This window comes from Morus notabilis, unplaced genomic scaffold (assembly GCF_000414095.1).
Source record: "Morus notabilis unplaced genomic scaffold, ASM41409v2 Scaffold611, whole genome shotgun sequence".
Classification (NCBI taxonomy): Eukaryota; Viridiplantae; Streptophyta; class Magnoliopsida; order Rosales; family Moraceae; genus Morus; species Morus notabilis.
Genome location: NW_010359585.1, coordinates 160,133 through 180,594, shown reverse-complemented (window position 1 = coordinate 180,594; position 20,462 = coordinate 160,133). Strand labels below are relative to the sequence as shown.

Below are 20,462 nucleotides of genomic sequence, written 5' to 3'. Positions count from 1 at the left end.
AGGAATGCATATGAAGAGGAAAGATGATGGGAAATGGGTCATACATAGTTTTGTAAAGGAGCATAATCACAATATTTATCCGGATGATTTTTTATATGCTATGTGCAGGAAGAAAAAAGATCCTACTAAGGTTGCTTGTGAGAAGAAAGGTTTGCAGGTGGCTTTAGATGATGGAGATATACAACTAATGCTTGAATTTTTCATGCATATGCAGGAGGAGAATCATAACTTCTTCTACTCCATAGATTTGGACCACAAAAAAGGCCTAAAAAATGTATTATGGGTTGATGCAAAAGGTAGGCATGAGTATATCAATTTTTGCGATGTAGTTTTCTTCGATACCTTTTATCTTACAAAAAAGTATAAGATACCGTTTCTCCCTATAGCTGGAGTTAATCACCATTTCCAGTATATTTTGCTTGGATGTGCATTGATTGGGGAAGAGACTACGTCTACTTTTGTTTGGTTGATGCGGACATGGCTTAAAGCAGTAGGTGGCCAAGCTCCGAGAGTGATTATTACCGATCAAGAGAAAGCCTTGAAAGAAGCGGTAGTGGATGTATTTCCTGATGCACGCCACTGTTTTTGCTTATGGCATGTCTTGAGAAGGATACCGGAGAATTTGGGTTGTGCAGTAGTGGAGAAACAAAATTTTATGGAAAAATTCAACAAGAGCATTCGTCGATCTTGGACTGATGAACAATTCGAAAGGAGATGGCAGAAGCTGGTTGATGGATTTGACCTAAAAGAGGATGAAGGGGTGCAATCATTATATGAAGATCGTAAAAGTTGGGCACCAGCTTACATGGAGGATGTGTTTTTAGCTGGAATGTCCACGACTGAGCGAGCTGAGAGCATAACTGCATTCTTGGATAGGTACATTTGTCCAGAGACCACATTTAAGGAGTTTGTTGAGCTGCATCGGAAAATTTTGGAAGACTTGTATAACATGGAAGCAAATGCCGACTTTGAATCACGTCACCAGCAACAAGGATTAAGATCTTTGTTGAGTTTTGAGAAACAAATGTCACCGGTTTATACAGAAGTAATATTTAAGCAATTTCAGGTCGAGGTTTCAGGTGTAGTTTCTTGTCATCTGCAAAAAGATAGTGAAAATGAAGCAACTGTAGTCTTTCGGGTTGATGATTCTAAAGAACACCAAAGCTTCGTCGTAGCTTGGAATGCAGAAGAGTTGCAAATACGCTGTTTATGTCGTTCTTTTGAATATAGGGGATTTCTTTGTAGACATGCATTACTTGTCTTTCAAATGTCTGGTGTTTCTTGCATCCCATCCCACTACATTTTGAAGCGATGGACGAAAGATGCAAAGGTTGGGCAGACTGTTACCGACATACCGCAGAGGCATAACTTTAGGTTGCAACGCTTCCATGACCTGTGTAAATTTGCCACTAAGTTGGGTGAGGCGGGGTCTTTATCTCTAGAAACTTATCACACCGCTTTTCGGACATTAGAGGAGGCATTAAAAAATTGTGTTGATGTTAACAACTCTGTGCGGGATATTTTGGGATCCAACATTTCAACTGTTGATGGTCATATTGATGTCGAACATAATCACGGGGCCATCAAGGCATCTAAGAAAAAGAAAACATACAAGAAAAGAAAGGTCAGTTTGTATTGATGCTTTAATGCAGATGCCATTATATTTCTAACCTATGCTAATTGTATGTGGTCTAAAGTGGATTTTGTATATACGTTAGGTACAATCTGAGCTGGAGGGAGTAACCATGCGGATACAGGACAGTGTCCCTCAGGTAGTTTGTTTTGTTTAATTTACCAAATCCTGATATAATGCAGAGTGTTGATGTGTTATAGTATACACTTCATTACGGCCTTTTTTTGTACTGGAACAGATGAACACCAGAGCAGATGACCTTGACAGTGGTTACATCCCTCAACAGGACATGCAAAGAGGGGTATGATGTTATGAAGCATCCTGAATCATTCCAAGATATTGTAAAAAGTTAAACTGAAAATTGCTACAGTATTAGTTTCTTTTTGCTCTTTCATAGATTCTTATTCATGATTTGCTCATTTCTTTAGGAACTTGATTCTAGAGCTCAAGCCCTTGATGGCTATTATATTGCTCCGCATGGTATCCAAGGAGTGGTAAGGCATCTTTTATTTATTTTATTTATTTTAGATTTTTATTTTTTCCCCCTGAATTACAATCTTACACAACATGCTACATCAATGTTGTTTATACTTATTATTGGGGCAGTTAAACTCAATTTCCCCTATCCGTGGTAGTTACTATACACAGGGCATGCAGGTATGCTCTGTTCTATCATTCCAATCTCGATTATTTTGTATAAAACATTTCAAAGTTTCCATCATTATGATATTTACGTTCTTCATTTCCTTAATTTGGACAGCTGCATTCTGTGCCAACGCGGGTTGTTCACTATGGGAACCAACAGAATATGCAAGGACTGGTACCGTATTTTATGCTAGCACATTCTTTGTATTGACTAGTACTGTTTACTGCACTGAATACTAAAAACAAGCACCCTTTTTTTTTCTTGGGTTGTGTAGTTGCAAGGACATGTTGGTTTCAAGGTGCCAACCGCGCATGGCTGTTTTGACCTTGAGGGCAATCTGCAAAATATGGTGTGCATTTGAATAATGCAAACAGTATTGGGGGTTTTCTTTTTTCATGCAGGATTCTCAATTGGTTAGTTTACTTCTCTTTGGCTGCAGGAACAATCTGTGGCTTCCTCACAGTATCACAGCATTGCATCAAAGCATTTGCAGGTTAAGCACCTTTCCAGGTAGTTGGATCACATATCCTTTCAAAATAGATGACCCAGAAGAGGAGATTTTAAAAACATCCTCAAACAAAATGGGGTTTGAAATGTTTTTCCTCTCCTCCAAAAGTCCCCTTTCCATATTTTGACTGTAAAAAGCGTCATGTATATTTCGTGTCATGTGTTCAGTAGATTTTCCAGTGAGATGAAGTTATTGCCAATTTCTTCCTTTTCTTCATTCGTCTTTTTTCTTCTGGTCTTCCTTATATACAAACTTTAATTTATACAAAGAGGAAAAGGGAAGAAAACATCATGTCTCCTGCTATAGATTTACCTGTAGTAGAAAGGACAAACACTCGTATGTTTCTTTTCATCCTTTGAAAAGCATTGCCCTTTTCCAAGAACCTGTTTATAAATATGGCAATATGCCTTGTGTACATTTTGTGCAACCATCATATCACAAACGTAACCCTCTTAAGCCCTTGAGCCTTGGGCGTTCTCGGTCAAGCATATATGCATAGAGATGAAATGGTTGTATAAAAGAATCGAAGTAGTTGGTGTCTTCTAAGTTCTAAAACTTGTATGAGAACTTAAGAAGCCAAGCCAGCATCTTTATCATCATTCATAGTCCAGTGACCTCTGTTGCAAAAGTCCATTCCCTAGCTTAGTACTCATCAATTTGTAAACGCAGGGGATGTGTGTATTGGTTATGCAGAAAACGAAAAGTATAGCGTGCAACCGTGCAATTTACTCTAAAAATAAACACACACACATATTCCCTGTATTGCGTAAATTGCATTGTTGCACCCTAAATTTTTCGGTTCTTTTCTTTCTTTTATTTTATTTTTTATTTTTATTATTATTATTTTTTTGCATAATACACCTCGAACTTTCAATTTTAGAAAATTGTACCCTAAATTTACCTTCAAATAAGTGGCAATTGAAGTCCTATGGCTGCGGCATTATCAAATTGACGGTTCAGGACACGGCATTCGCACGTGACCTCGTGATTTGAAAAATGACGAGCTTTGCCTTTCATGTGCAAATCTTGTGTCTCAAAGTGTCTATTTGATAACGTTTGTTATATTGGACCTCAATTGCTACTGATTTGCAAGTTCAGGCGTAATTTGTCAAAATTAAAAGTTTGAGGTGTATTATGCAAAAAATGAAAAGTTTAGGATGCAACAGTACAAACTCTTATTTTTACGCTGCAAGTAGATTTACCAGGTTGGGATAACGTGTGATGGATGACTGAGTTTTGTTCTAAAAGATCCTCCACTGAAAATTTCGTTCATATTTTTGTCTCTAAACCTTGCTAGACTTTAAAGCCCTATATCCATGTCAAATTTCTTAGTTTTAACTCGTGTGCCAGGAAAAGAGAGATTAGAAATCTCTTTAATCACCCTCAGGAGATGTCTAATTCTGTGAAGAAAAAGGGTATAGGAAATTCATAATCAGTAATTAATGAAATGACTCTGAATTTATTTCCAAAATATAAATACAACTTATTTTCTATGCTATGTCAGTGTACATGAGATCTCTTCCTCAATTTGCACCATAGTCCATTCTTTGTATGAATGGTTGCCCCTGTGACTAGCTCCACAGATTCTGGAGATCCTTTCAACTCCACGTCAAACTTCTGTAACAACATCGCTAACGCTACTGTTGACTCCATGAGCGCAAATTGGTCTCCGACACACTTTCGCGGTCCTCCACCAAATGGCAAGAAAGAAAAGTCTGATATGATCTGATAATTCCAACCATAATCCCATTAGTTATATTTGTCAGGACAAAAATTAGGCCACTGAACACGCAGGGGCAAGTAAATAACCTCGTTCGGATACAATGCTCCAGGGCTGCGAGAGGGGTCAAAACCATCCCATCCTTCAATGCATTCACCCTTCTTTTCCACCAAGAACCTCTCTGGTTCAAATTCATTAGGACGGTCCCAAAAGTATGGCGATCTATGAAGGTTATACACCTGAATGGACAAGTTTGTGTTTTAAAAAAGAGCGATTCTATTTAGCTAGTTGGCCCTGCACAGAGATACAATTGACAACCACATCTGGAGCACCCATTTTATTGCTCGCGGCTTTTTTGTTAAAAAAAACACTAGAAGTAGAAAGTGCATGGTCAAAGAGCTTGTGACCATGAAAATAAACATGCAAGAAAAGGATATTTAGGTCCTTAAGCTTTTGTTCGAGGAATATGGTTTTGAAAAAAAAAAAAAGTGAGAGTCCGAGACATAAAAAGAGGGAAGGGAATAGAAATCTTCTACTCACAGAAATGAAGATGTCTGTCCCAACAGGGATTTCATAACCATTTTTGTCACCATTATACCCTCCTGCATAAATTGATACGGATTTCTTAACTCATACATGACAAGAAATGAAAATTTCTGCAGCAGGATTCTTCAACTGTGCTATCTCATTTTGGAACATTGAATAGGAATACCTGGCAGTTTATCTGATTTAAGAGAACGTCTAATAAGCAAAGGGGGTTGAGGATATAGACGAAGAGCCTCTACAACAATAAGTCTTATGTACCTGAAAAAAAAAAAGGAAGAAATCATTTACATGTTAGTGTCTTTCTCATGAGCAACAAGTATGCAATCTGTAAATAAACCAAGTTCACGCCCGTTTTGAGGACCGACACCCCACTAAATAGCTGATTTCAGTTTCAATGAAGAACTTAGTTACAAAATAGAGTGATTTTCATTTACTTGTAGAGAAACATGTTATTTGTTCCCTGTTTATAAGGTTATGAATGGTCAAAATACAAGTTTTCCCATGTGTTCATTGCGGACCAGACTGATCCCAAATGTATTTTGTGCTATATATGGTAATCTTTTCAGATATCCATATTATATATGGAACTTTTGTATTTGTGAAAAAGAAAAGGAGTTGATTTTTAATATTAGGCGCCCCACATTAGTTGATACCTCGAGTGAAAGAACAAAAAAAGATTCATTAAGGTTCACTTTCCAAAGGTATTAGTGATTAGATGATTTTCTCAATTTCAACATTCATATCATGAAGATACAATTCAAAATTAAAAACTTCAAGAAACTTATTTTCTTCCAATAAAGAGACTCAAAATTAAGGAATGAGATTCAAGGTCAAGACATCAACTTTGAAATGAGCGTGGATTTACTGCTAGGCTAAGCGTACAACCGCTCCTTTTTTATATAAGCATCAATAAGTTATCACAACAATTTAGTATAAGTTTAGCACTTCTCTGCGTGCATAATGTTAAAATGTTGTAAACAATATTCAAAGATGTAATAGGCTTAGAGACGTACTCCAACTTTTTGATCAATTCAAACGTTGGTTTACCCTGTCCAAGCACTGAATCAATCTCTTTTTGTGCCTTTCTCATTTTGGACAGATTCTGCAGTACAGAAAATTAATTAAAAATGAATTCATTGATGTATTTTGAGAGCGGGAGAAAGATGAGAAGCCACTGAAGAAAACAAAATAGCCACAACTATAATAATTTGTGGAGAATCATACTTGAGCAAGCAGGAAAACAGCCCAAGTAAGAACAGCAGCTGTTGTTTCATGGCCAGCAATAAGCATAGTCATCAGGTCATCCCTCAACTGTCAAGAAAACAAAACTAAAACACATTAAAAAAGAGAGACAAGAGAAAAGAAATACCTTATTATTAGCCGAGTAATATGATAGAATCGAGCAGTATATAACCAGATATTTTCGATTGAAATCCTGTAGGAGCATAAAATGAAGTTCATAATTGTTTCACCTGACGGTCATCAACATCGGCTCCCCGCATATCAACTAAGAAGCGCAAAAGACTTGCATCCTGCAAACTTCACAGTTATAAGATCATAATTATGAAACTTTTAGAAAGAACCTAAGAATAACGTCAGGCAAATGTTATAATATTTGCATTAAACCATTTATCAACCTGCAGATTTGAGTAGTCCCTTTGTTGCAATTTCTCAACATCTGTTTCCTGTCATTTGATGTCAACAAAATCAAGTAGCTGACACTGGTTAGTGATTGGATTAGCTTTTTAAAGCACTAAAAGTAACTACTCTAGCACGCATTTACAAGAAACCGTAGTAAAAATTACGAAATGCAAAATGATTTCTTGAAAAATATGTTGATGAAGAAAACCAAAATGGCATGGTAAAAGTTGTTAGGAGAACCCTTGCACACATGTGCTTAGTTTTCGACAAGCACTGGCTGCTGGTTTTGCTACTGTAGAATTAAAATCCTAATAGGAAGAAGCTATAGTACATCCCATTTTTCTTGGACGTGCCGTGCAGCCCGATTTCAGCCATTAGATTATAAAAAGAAATGACCTAAGCCGTTGATTTTTTTCCAGCTAAAAGCTGACAACTTTCTTTTTTAACAGCTGAGATCGTTTGTATCATCTAGTCGCTCAAATTTGGGCTGCATGTACCATAGTTTGCACGTAAACCAAATGATTACAATAATTACTTGTATGATTGGAGGTACAAAATACAAAGATATTTGATGTTATCTAACCTGTCTTGTCTCTTTTGCATTTCTGATGAGTCCATCAAGACAGTCATTAATAACCTTGAGGTCATTCTGGAACTTCCGCTGCCGGGGAACTATCCACCTCATGAAGGGAACTTTCCAGTATGGAATGTAAAAGGTCGACCTATGCTCGGCTTCAAAAAGGGTACCATACACTGCCTGTGGAAAATTTATAAGAAAAAATCAGCATTATAACATTGTCGAATGAAATGGAAAATCGATAGATTTAGAAATTGGAAAAGAAATGTACTATTGTATGCTCAATTATACTGATAATACATAATGTTTGGTTATTCAAAAAGCTGTATATCAGGAGTTTACTTATCTTCTTTCAACTTCTGTGTAATCCACATATTGATAAACCTGAATAGCTATGTACGTGCAGAAGAAAAACTTTTTAACTTTCTTAGGAATGCATATGCAATGTCATATAGAAAACTGGTTTTTTTATGGTGAAAATGATGTATCTATGGATGTGCTTGAAGCCAAATTGAACTATCATGACAACTTTAAAGAATATATTGATGTTTTTGAACCTTAATCACAGGCGATTCTTTTGTTACAGAACCAAAGTCATAGTTGAAGACACCGAGCCCGATAATATCAAGCGCGAGACTTGAAAATTCTGCCTCAAGATCCAACTCAATTGTCTTCCCCCCTTGCAAGTGCTGTCTTTCTAGGAGCTCCTCAAATTTCGATATTGTTCTTTCTGAACAATTAGTAAATATTTTGACCATAGCTTCCAAGTACAAGGCATGGAATCCAGGAGCAATAACTGCAAAACAGATTTGTAACAACTTAGAAGAAACTGGCTGAAGGAGTTGTAACAAGACAAGAGTCTCTTCCTTTTCAACCAAAAAAATAAAAAGTTCAAAATTAATAGCTTTAGAATTCATAGTCTAAATTTTTTTAAAGAAACCAATATTAAAGAATATAAAATTGAAAAAACCCCATTATATTGCACTTACATTATGGTCTATCATCAAGTCCAAGAAAATCATGTAGGGGTTAAGCCATATAAGTTGAAAAGTTAAACAGAATTACATTCTTAAACTTGCTCACCTCTTCTCCTCAGCTTCCATGTATCAAGGTCAGCAGGTATAAGTCCTTTACCCATTATGGGTTCTAGGATATCAGCAAGAACTCCCTACTTGAGACATAAGAAATTGGGCAAAAAAATATCAGAAGAGATTACTATAAAACATAAAATATCAATTTAGGCTAAAACAAAGATTTAGAACCTTGTCATATGAAAAAGCATTTTCGCGAAGAATATGCCTTGCAACAACAGGATCTGATACAACAACAAAGGCTTTTGGTCCAAAAGCAAGCTTATACACTGCGCCATGCTGCCAAATTAGACAAATTTAAAAGAAAATAAGGAAAATGAGGACTTGGAAGGCTTTCAACTATCACAAAAGACTAGAATATGTACACAAATTTTGATCGAGGTATGGATTGCCATCAAAAAAATATATGCAAGTGAACAGGAGATGAAACCAATGGCAGAATGAAGGTGTTACAAATCAGGAATACAAATTTAGTAAAGGGAATTAAGTTCCTTATTTCTTTGAATTCTAGTGTTTACTTCTTTTTCTTTTTCTTTTTTGGTATTAAATAAAGTGGGCCCACACACAAAAGGAAAATTAATTCCTTCGATATGGAGAAACTAATCTTTTCCTTAGAAACGGAAGTAACCACCTTCTTTACTAAACACGCCCTTATTTTAATCAATTATTTTCTACATAAGGGTAATTATTATAACCACACTTATTATTATTCCAATTCCTTTGTTTAGTAGACAAAATTGGAGTTTAATTCACTGGAATTTATTGGCAATGGTTTAGTAAACTAAACACTTTAAAGCAATTCTGGAACTCAATTATGCTGGAACTTAATTCCTTTTTAAACTTATCTCCAATTCTTTGGATTTCTTATTAGTAAACGCGCCCTTAGCACCAGAAAATTAGCACTTCAATTATAGCAATGAGAAGAAAATTTGTATGTAAAAATTTAAGTACCTCTAAGAACCAATCATAAAGTGAAAAGAAGAGTGGTCGATCGAACAAATCGGAGACAGCACCTTCGGCCACAGGCATAGACCCTAATCTTCCCCCACTTAACAAATTGGTAAGGAGATTGCTTGCATTGTCCAGCAAATTTCTTTTCGTTTTCAATTCATCTGTACTAGTTGATTGACATCTGAATTCCACAAAAATAACCGCCACATATATTCAATAATTTCCACAATACTCATTTAAAGGGTAAACAAAAAAAAATAATAAATAAAAGAATTGATTTATTTTTTTATGAAAGTTTCTCTTGTAAGACCAAAAAAATAGAATTACCGGTAATTTTATTTTTTCAGCCATTTTCAACCATTAAATCTGTACAAAAAATTGTCTATTTTATATATTTTTTTAATCTCATTTGATTTTGATCAGATCTAGAAACTGGTCTTACTGATAGAACAGCCAACGGAGCCAGTCCCTTTTTTTATTATGAGAACAACAATTCTCTCTTATTTCTTTGTTTCCCCGGGAGCTAAAAGGAACTAATTTTCCTTTTGTTCTTTCTTCTTCCACTTGTTTTGTTACTTGTTAAATTAAGTGCAAATATAATAAACACAGATAAAAAGGAAAAATTGTCAACACTCTTTAAAATATGTATAGTTTCAGCTTCCTGAGAAACAAGAGTCTCAAACAATTTAGAGAAGAAAAGGAAAACGACAACAACAAAAACGTATGTCCAAGACCCAGAAAGCATTGAAACGACAAATACGTCATCTGGGTATCTCGTAAATCTTTTGTGATGAATGAATTCCAAAGTGAGTGCAAAGAAAATTTGTTTTAAAAAGAAAAAAAGAAAAGAAAAGAGAATTTACCTTACACGAGATCTTTTGGGCTTGAAATAGAGAAGATTTGAGGCGGATGAAGAGTGGAAAGAACCAAAATCAGTTGTTTGAAGGTTGACATTCACGACAGTTTGGGAAGAGAGATGCAAGAGAGAAGCAGAAGCAGCAGCAGCCATCGCCACTGAGCAAGTTTCCGAGATTTGCGTGGTGGGTTTTGTTCAGACAACACTAACCCATAATATCACTTTTACTAAAAACCAACGTAGATTTTGCTGTCAACTGTCATATTCTATCGGAGGAGAAAGGCTAATCTTAAATTTTTTTTTTTATTTTAATTTGAGTTAAGATATAATTTTATATATTTTTAAAATTTTTAATTTGAGTTAGAGATATAATTTTATACGAGAATTTTTTATTATAATAAAAAAATTAAATATAATTATTTTTTATAGTTTTTTATTGTAATAAAATTTGAATTTTAAATTCGAATCAGTTAAATAAACGAAACTATAATATATTATGTTAGTATAATTTACGTGTCAAATAATAAATATTGTCAGTAATAAAATAAGTGATATTAGCATTTTTTCTATTCCAATTTTCTCTTTTTTTTTTTCTTATAATATTTATTATACCACATATCTATAACTGTCTTCATTTTTCATTAATATACTATCTTTTTGCTCAAAAAAGAATTCATTAAGGTACTATCTTAATCCATAAAAAAAAGTACTATCTTGATTGTGTTAGTTAAATTTTGTTACTCCTGCCTCTAACAAATAAGAGAAATTAGGTGAGGTAACCGATTTTGACAACATTTTTAGAAAAATGCGAAGCTCTGTATTTTTTTTCTCTCTCATTTTTGTACTCTTCATATATGCTGTTAAAAATAGGGGTAATTGTAAAAATAACCTCTAACATTTAATTAGTTTAATTTTGTTTTAAATTTTTGATATTATAACTTGACCTTTAGATTTGACATCATAATGCAAAAGTTATGCCTAACGAATTTGTACACTATTTTGATTTTTGTAGTTTTATGTGTTCGTTTGAAATAGAGTTATAAAATAATAGTTTGAGCAAATTTTAAATTTGAGAATCCATTCATAATTTATCTAATTCATGCATAATATCATGAAAAATAGATATAAATTTTTTACTGCTACTATTCTTGTTATAATTATGCCATTAAAATATTGTTGGAAAAGTTACAACTATGGTAAATTTATAAAATAATTTTCAGAAAAGAAAGAAACTACTAATTTTAAATTTTAAAGGATGATGTGAAATGAGTACGTTCTTCATTGATTTTTTTCCTTTTTTTTATTTTTTATTTTTTTTATTTTTTGGAAATGATACAACACTGATGTAACACTAACTCAATAAAATAGAATATAATCGCAATTCAAGACAAAAAAACAAATGCTAAGAGTTGGGAAAAGAATAAGTAAAACTACATCCAACTTTATTTGCTGTCTAAGTTAATGCTCTGCCCACTGAGCACGAACCAAAAAGCCTAACCCACCAAAATCCACCAAAACATAAGGAGATAAGTCAAGACCCAAAGCAAGAGCATCTCACTTTCCTTAGTATTTTCTCCCCCACTTTTGATTGCACTTGGCAAGCACACATCTTTACAAAGTGGAAAGGAATTTGTTTCATTCAAAATTATTGCTGCTCTTTCGCTAGGCTAATTTGTAAGAAAACCTCCTTCCATAGCATTGACACATGTCATGCAAATATTAATTATTATTAAACAGTTTATTGTAAAAATACTCTTTTATCATCACTCTTGAATTTATTTTTTAAAAATATATATTTTATTTTTCATTTAATATAATAATAAATAAAACACAATTTTTTTTAATCCCAATTGATAAGAAGAGTGGGATTAAAAATTCATAACATATTCTTTTTAACTTAATTCATAATATATTTGAATGGTATTTTTCAAAATATCACATTCCAAAAAAAAATGAAATTAAAATTAAAATGTTTATTTACTATACCTTACATGTAAATTAAAGTTAAAAAATAGTTTTTTTTTTTTTGTAATCTAATTTTTTTAAGAATGAGCAAGATTATCAAACTATCATTTCCCTTAGATTATGAGTTTTCCATTAGAAATCTTAACAGAATGAGGTTTTTTATTTAACAGCATGTACTTCCAGAGAAACGGATGTTGTGTTTTAAAGATTTAAGAATAAAGTATTACACGGGCCATAATTCAAAGAATTTTTGTAATTAATCCGATTTTATATCTACATATGTACCTAAAAATATTATCAGGTAGTAATTTGCATAGCTATTATCATCGTCGGATTTTCGAATTCACGGATCTATTATTTTTATGAAGTTTTCAAAGTTGATCACTTATTAGATTTGAGCTAGAATTGTTGTGTTAGTTTCTCACAGTGGGAATTTATGGCACCAATTATATCGAGCAGGCGAGTGTGTTTCCTACTGGTGCCCAAATGTTACTTGAAAAACAAATGTAAAGTTTATCACTTACGAGTTTGATTTAGAACCTTAAAAAATAAAAATAAAAAGTTTCGTAATCAGTAACTAACTAACTAACTAACAACGGGCAATGTTACTCCATAACTAAAAGTAGTAGCCTGAAAAGTTACCAAAGGTAACCAACCAACTGCGCTTCTTCGATGATCATCGACCTGTGCTGGTAGTATCCTGCCAGGTTATTGGTGGTGATTCCTGATGGTAGTTAATCTGCTAGCCTACTGCAAAAACATTAACGGAAGAAGTAATCTCTGTTCACCAGAGAATCCTGATGTTTACTTCTGGTAACCTAGTAGGAAGCAACGCTGGTTGCCGGTGAGAAGAGAGAGAGAGAGAGAGAGAGAGGGTGGGGAGATGGAGGAGAGAAAGAAATGAAGGTAGGAGAGAGAAACTAGTCTATATTTCTGTATATTCTTTGACGTATTAATGGACATCTTCCTCTTTGACGTGAAGATCATGTATTAGATAAAAATTATCACAAATAGATATAAATTAAAAGAAATATCGCCACACGCAAAAAGGAAGAGACTCATAGAATGGCAGAGGCAAATAGGGCTTTTGCACATTTTCGTTAATCCATGAACAGGATCTATATAGACACATAGACCCATGGATCCATACATCTCGATCGGAAAAGAATCAATAGAAAAATAAAGAATCGGAATTGATCGATCTATTTCTCGAAACAAACGAAAAGAAAACGAAAGACGAAACATAAATCATGGATCAACTAAGCCCTCTCGGGGACTTGTTTAAGAACAAGAAAGAGGAATCTCATGTAAATATCATGGAATAAGTTTTGATCCTATTCATGGGGATTCCGTAAAAATTCCATTCCAAAAAGAGAAAGTAGAGTATATATCTATAACCTATTAACATATAAAGAAAGCTCGATGCATTTTCTATTCACCCTCTCATAATTCACTATTCAAACTTTTGGTTCATTTATTTTGTCTTTTTGTGCCCTTTCTTATTGGATTTTTAGATAAATATAGTATTTATAAGTAAATACGATATTGATAAAAAAATACGGTATTTAACGATTGTCAAATTTTTGGATAAATATAGTATTTATGAAGAAATAAGATATTTACGAGAAAATACTATATTTAATGGAAAATACGGTATTTACGTTACTGAACTTTCGAATAAATATGATATTTACGAATAAATACAGTATTTATTATTAAATACGGTATTTATTAGCTGTTAGCGCCGGCCACTGGTCTCCCGTCTCTAGTCTCCCGCGCCGGCCATGGTGGACCTAACTAGGCATGGAGAAAGAGAGGAATGGTGAAGGAGTATTTTTGGGATATTGAATTATGCTATAAACTACATGTTTAAAGAAAGGACGAATTTTCAATAGTTGTGTTTCCATCAGTAGTTAGTATTAAGTATAGTAATTTGATGACGTGGCGTGATAAGAATTCACTTTCATTAATTATCATAAATTTTTTTGGTAAACTATTTAATTTATTACAACTGTTGGATCAATATCTTATGGCTAAAATAATGATACCCATTGATAAATAAATATTAGAGTAACCATTAAAACCACACCTTTTAAAAAATTATTCTATACTTTACTAATCACCTTATAAAATATGCTAGTTCACTCAATTCCCTTTGATTTAAGAATTTTTGAAGAATTATAATTTGACCCCTAAAATTTGAAAAACCTATGGTATAAAAGTCTACACGAGAAATGGAAAATAATGAAAAATGATTATGGTTTGACCCTTTTGTTTATTTATTTATTATTTATTTGTGTTTCTGAAGGGGACCATAAGTCTATCATATATACATTTTTGGTTTGGATGTTTTTGTCCTAGGATGTGAGACATATTATCCTAGCTAACTTTAAAAACGGGTTCTTAATCTTCTGGAAGTCTAGAATTTTCTAAGGGATAACTTTGAATGTTAGGTTCTTTCTTTTTTTTTTTCTTTTTTTTTTTTGGTGAAAGGACTATTCAACTTTGAATGTTTTTGATAATATTCAACTTTGAATGTTAAGTTATTGAAAGAATAATCCAACCCTCAGAAACACAAGTACATGTAGAAAAGCATGACGTAAATGCTGAAGGGAATCTTAAAAGATTGTTTGAATATCACTTGCAATAAAAAAAAAAAATGGCTCATGCAAAAATATTTTCGTTTTCTGAAAAATAGAATTAAAATTAAGGGAGATTTTTTTATACGACTCGCGTATCGGTAGATTAAGTTTTCTAACAATTGAATTTGTGTATTTTTTAACTTTTACGTGATTTTATACATATTTAATAAATAAAAAACTTGACTTACCGATATATTAATGTATCGAAGAAAGTCCATAAAATAAAAATTAAATAGTATTATGGATCACAAGTTTTCTACTGCATTTAGATTAGGAAAATGATTATTTATGTAAAACTGACATTGGAAGATCGAAATATCAATGACACAGACATCAATTGACCTGAAAATCTTAGTAATATATGTACACTAGTTACAAAGGACTTGAGAGTTCCCTTAGAAATAATGAACTTCAAAAAAAAAAAAAAAAGTAAAAATAACCACTTAGGACAAAGGCTCTTTGAATATTCTGTCAAAAGGCAACTCCAGTAACATCCTCTTTATTATTATTATTATTATTATTTTTATTTCTTTTTTTTTTTGGCCTTTTCAGAGTAACATCCTCCTTTGTTGTATTAAGCATCGTCTAAAGAGATCAACTTTTAAACTTCACCTTATAAAGAAAAGAAAAATTGAAGGACTATTGTTTATCTCCCGAGTTTAAACCACAATTTATTTTTTTTGTTATTGTGTTTTTTTAATAAAAAAATCAAAATTAAAAATTTATGAATTAATAATAAGAGTGTTTTTTTGGGAGAAATAAGGAAATAGGCCAAGACTTTAAATGAATTAAAATTAATATGCTAATAGTTTATATAAGTTAATAAATAGGCAAAATTACTGTTTTCGTCCATAACTTGTCTGGTTATGAACCATAACTTGACAAGTTATTGTCCATAATTCACGATTTTTGTCCATAACTTGTCTGATTATTAACCATAACTTGATAAGTTTGTCCATAATTTATCTAATTATGAACCATAACTTGACAAGTTATGGTCTATTAATTTCTATAACTAAAAATTGGCCTATATACTTTCTTAAGCTTTTCATATTGGCCTATTTTTTACTATTTCCCTTTTTTCTTTTTTTTTGTCTAAACAGAAAAGAATATTTATATATAGGCTAAAGAAAGCAAAAAAAACGACATTGACTTGTCAATTTTCTCTTAAATTTTTGGAAGTTGGAAGTATATCTGGAAATTGAAGTTCTCCTATCAACTGTCAACACACCAATCGCCACCGGAATGTGCCTAATTCTTCCTTGATTATCGAGGAAAGAATGTTTTTATATGTCCAACTTTTAAATTTATACATGTGATACAAAGTAACCTCCAAATTACAAACAATAACATACAGATTATGAATGATAACATACAGATTATGATAAAACAACATGTAAATTATTAGTAGTATAAGAAAAATTTAACAAGAGTGACAGAAATAAAATAATGTTATTTTATCATTTTAAAAAATTTTCTTTTTATTTTTAGAACGGAAATTAGTACTAATATTCGCTAAACTTTATGTTTTGTGACAATTTAGTTCTAAACTTTTAATTTTTAATAGTTTTAGTCCTTGACATAAATTAACTAACGAATTCTTATATTTATGATAATTTAGTGGCATTCCTTTTATTTGTAGGGAAAAAAAATGCATGATCACAACAACAAAACGTGCAAGAAGCTTTGACTGAAAACTTATCATAGAAAAAGATAGTTTGATCGATGCCCTTGCCATCATTAGTCACATAAGTAAGTTGTGAATCCTTTCCTCCTTTTAGAACGATAGCATATGTTTTTTTTTTTTTTTTTTTTTGTCGGTTGTGTTAGATTTTCCTAATTTATCTAGCTCCGATATATCAATCCAAAATGTAGATACAACTATTTTCATCTCTTTCTGAACATTTGCATTATATTTAGGGTTAATTTTAAATTTAAACTCTGTAGAATAGAGCTTGTCTCATTTTACCCTTATAATTCAACATGATATGAAATTAGCCCCTAAACTTATTAAAAATTGCAACTTTAATACTTGTACCAATAAAACGTCAATTTTCTTTTTTTTTTAACAATTTTAAACACGTGTGAATCATATGATTCATTTGTAGAATACAATATGATAGGGTGATAACACTGTGGGGGTTCTAATTAGAGAAAGATCAGGCAATACTTAAGGTTAGAGCGAGAAAGCATTGATGATTTCTTTTAGCTTTTCAAAATTTTACACTCATTTTTTTATTAAAAAAAATTATCATATTAATTTTTATCAAGCAGTTATGTGACCCACACATATTTAAAATTGTTAAAACACACATATTTAAAATTGTTAAAACATTGATCTTTTCATTGACAAAAGTACCAAAATGAGACGACCCTCATTCTCTAAGGATTAAATGTGAAACTAACCATACTTATCAAACTTTATCAAATTATAGTTTTAAACGCTTATTCTGCACCCATTTTATTTTATTTTTTTTCCAGATTTTCGACATTAGTTATTTCTTGTAAATCAACATTCAACTTAATTAGAGCAATTTCCATGAATCTTCATGGGGAGTTGTAAGCCACAAATTCGGGTTTTTTTTTTTTTTGCTTAATTTTTCAACATTCCATATTTCGTATACTATGCAACATTAACATGTATGTAATAACTAGGGTTATAATTTACACCCATATATGGTCATTGAGTATATGCATTTGTTTCATTTTGACTCTTAATATTTATTTTTAAAGTCTGACTACTTTGAGTTTTTTGAAATATATATTGACCCCGCAATAAATAAATTGTTTATTTTTAGACAAAGTTTGACGATGGTATGTAAGGATTTTGAAAAAGATAAAACAGTAAAAAAGAAAAAGTAGTTTTTAAAAAAAAAAAACCCCTAAAATGAAGAAAAAATGAAAACCCTAATTGTGTCACCAGTCCTAATATGTAATTTTTTTTCCTTTTAGAATATATTTTACCTCTATTAAAACTCTCACATGCCATTCTTGTGCTATAGTTTTTTTATTGTTTTTATTTTTATGGATACTTGTACTATATTTTATCTAAAAATAAACCGTTTATTAATTAAAAGGTCAAATATGCATGCTTCATAGACCTGTGGGTAATTAAACTTCTTAAAATAATTATCGAGATTAAAGTAGAGATATTTACACAACATGCCATGGTTTTTAAAGTTGGATTGAATTTTACTATGGGTATTAAAATTATTATAAAATATACCGCATGGACATCATTTAAATGTTGTGTACTAAGTAAAATTATAATTGTACTTTTGTGTATTTTATTAAGTATTTTTGGATTTTTTGTGAGAGTTTTGTGGTTTTTTATGTATATATATATTTGTGATTTTATTTTTTTTATAAATTTTATGACTTTAAGTATCTTTCGCTGTGACATTCTCTACAATAATTTATTTTTACTGGCATATATCAATTCAAGCCTAAAACTTGTGGTGTTCCTATAAAGTGCCCATAGCAAGTATATATCTTTAAAGGCTATTGGTATAAATCACTATAATAACTACATGTATTCGTTCAAAATAATAATAATAATAATAATAATAATAATAATAACAAATTCAAAACCAATAGTAATTAGAGAGGTTAACGGATTTCACCTACGCTAATTATGCATTATTTATGGATGATTGATTTATATGTAATGACTATATCAAATAGACACTTCACAATTTAAAAGTAAATTATATCTATAATTACAAGAGTGCAATTCCAAGTTTATAGTGGAGTAACTTTTGGAATTAATAAAATTAATTAATTAAAGAGTTTTAATTAATTATTAATTTTATTGGAGCTTAGAATTATAGGTCCATGAGTCCATGCACTGTCCTTGTAATCCTACAAGACACTAAAGGTAAAATGTGAATTTTAGAATTATGAAATTCTAAATAGAACGCGGAAGAATAAATAATTGAGAATTAATTATAAATTAAAAATAATGTGATTGTTTAAATTTAAATTTTACAACACACATGTGGAGGTGTCCACGTAATGTATATGCCTAGCACAGTGTGAATCCCTGTGGGATTCACTTGCTTGCTTTCTAAGCTATTCAATTGACTTAATTAATAAGTTGTCCAATGGAAATTTAAATTAAATTAAGTTTGACTTAAATTAGAATTTGAATTTGAGTCAAAACTAGACTACATGATAAAGGATAATTTTGTCTCATTCCCTATCTAATTTTTGCCCCAACCACAGGGAGGAATATCCCTGTGGTTGCCGGCCCTATAGGATAAGGGAGAAAGGGAATTTTGTTTCTAAAATCAATTAGAAGTGGGAGATAATTATCAAGCTTTATCTTGGAGATAAAGTTTAGACTTCTTCCGGGAGTCTGACTAACAATTTTTGCTCTCCCTAGCATAGTGTGGCTGAATTCTATATAGTGAGCAAAGAAAAAATTTTCTTCCAAAATTTCACATTGTGCATGTGTTGGTGTTCGTGGAAAACTTGAGTGTTTATTTGCTAATCTCATTTTGTTTTAGGTGTGCCCACACACACGTCTTCATAGTTTCACGTAATTGACGAGTAAGATTCGGGTATTCTAAACAAGCTTGGAGCGATGAACGTTCATGGTCAAAGAATTCAAGTTATCGACCTAATCGTTTGCTAGGTAAATAAATTAATTTGATTAATTTATTAAGGTTTGAAAAATTTTTGTTATACACAGTCTGCTAGATACACGCTTCTGCATAGAAAATTGTTTTTGAAAACAAACAGTAACTCAGGAACATAGGCTGTTACTCGGGATCATTGGTCTTGCGCGTGCATGGTGGTGGTTACATGAGCAGTTACTTTAGTTAACTCAAACATCATGGTTGAGGACTCGTGAGGTTGTGAACTCGCTTGATGGAGAGCTTATGCGGCCATGAAGAAGGATATGACCTTGCTCCTAATTTGAGAGGCATTGCCTTACTTGGAAGTTTAAGAGAAATATGGACTTGCTCTCACATGAGTGGGGAAAGGTCCCGCTTGTATGTGAGGGTTTAGGCTGAACTATGAGCTCACCAAGTTGTGAGCTAATCACGACTTTGTGAGATCCAAACAAAGTTGTGAGCTCGTCATGTTGCCAGCTCGCCCACGAGCTGGTCAAGTCTACGAGTTGTCCAGGTCTACGAGCTGGCAAGGTCCATGAGCTGGTTTGGTGTTGGTTTCTAAATCTAATTTGGGTGCGAAGGCTTAGAAACACAGATTGAGTCCCAACAAAAATTTTCATAAATCTTTTGCGAATGCTATAGAATTTATTAATTTACAACGAATAAATTAATCTAATTAATTTAGTTCAGAAATTATACCTAGCGAACGATTAGAATGATAACTTTAGTCTTCGATCATGAACAGTCCAAGTGTTCCGGTTTCTCAGACTACCAAGAATCTTCCTCGTTAATTTCTGAATTCTTTAGAGACTTGTGTGTGTGGGCACACCTGAAAATAGAATAAATGTTGTCACTCGTCTCATTGGTTTTCTGCAAACATCAACACATGTGCGATGTGAAACTCGGAATGGAAGAACTTTTTTCCCTATTTCTCTCTGCTAAAATTCAGCCACTATAGGAGGAGAGCCAAAAAATTGTGTTCTCTAATTTTTTATAATCCCTTATTTATAGAGTGTCTCTCAGACATCTATTGAAAGTCTACTTTATCACATAAGAAAAAGTTTTCT

The 20,462-nt window shown here is 32.3% G+C and overlaps 2 protein-coding genes across 2 annotated transcripts in view; one reads left to right on the top strand and one right to left on the bottom strand.

Annotated features, from left to right (window-relative positions):
- Positions 1-3,218, top strand: part of LOC21412187 (protein FAR1-RELATED SEQUENCE 2) — a 4,667-nt gene extending 1,449 nt beyond the window's left edge. The window contains exons 3-10 of the mRNA XM_024163431.1: positions 8-1,624; positions 1,719-1,772; positions 1,872-1,934; positions 2,062-2,127; positions 2,240-2,290; positions 2,394-2,453; positions 2,554-2,628; positions 2,719-3,218. Of these exons, the coding sequence (XP_024019199.1) occupies positions 8-1,624; positions 1,719-1,772; positions 1,872-1,934; positions 2,062-2,127; positions 2,240-2,290; positions 2,394-2,453; positions 2,554-2,628; positions 2,719-2,793 (2,061 nt within the window). The 3' untranslated portion in view covers positions 2,794-3,218. The remainder of the gene's footprint in view (positions 1-7; positions 1,625-1,718; positions 1,773-1,871; positions 1,935-2,061; positions 2,128-2,239; positions 2,291-2,393; positions 2,454-2,553; positions 2,629-2,718) is intronic.
- An 895-nt stretch (positions 3,219-4,113) lies between these two features.
- LOC21392662 (cytochrome P450 97B2, chloroplastic) lies at positions 4,114-10,413 on the bottom strand. The gene is made up of 14 exons (XM_010094832.2): positions 10,177-10,413; positions 9,314-9,494; positions 8,534-8,641; positions 8,355-8,439; positions 7,829-8,067; positions 7,278-7,451; positions 6,691-6,738; positions 6,526-6,585; positions 6,278-6,364; positions 6,067-6,155; positions 5,220-5,311; positions 5,048-5,109; positions 4,597-4,746; positions 4,114-4,512 (listed from the first exon to the last, which is right to left on the bottom strand). The coding sequence occupies exons 1-14, from the start codon at positions 10,320-10,322 to the stop codon at positions 4,288-4,290; spliced, it is 1,746 nt and encodes a 581-aa protein (XP_010093134.1). The 5' UTR covers positions 10,323-10,413; the 3' UTR covers positions 4,114-4,287.
- Positions 10,414-20,462: the final 10,049 nt, after the last annotated feature.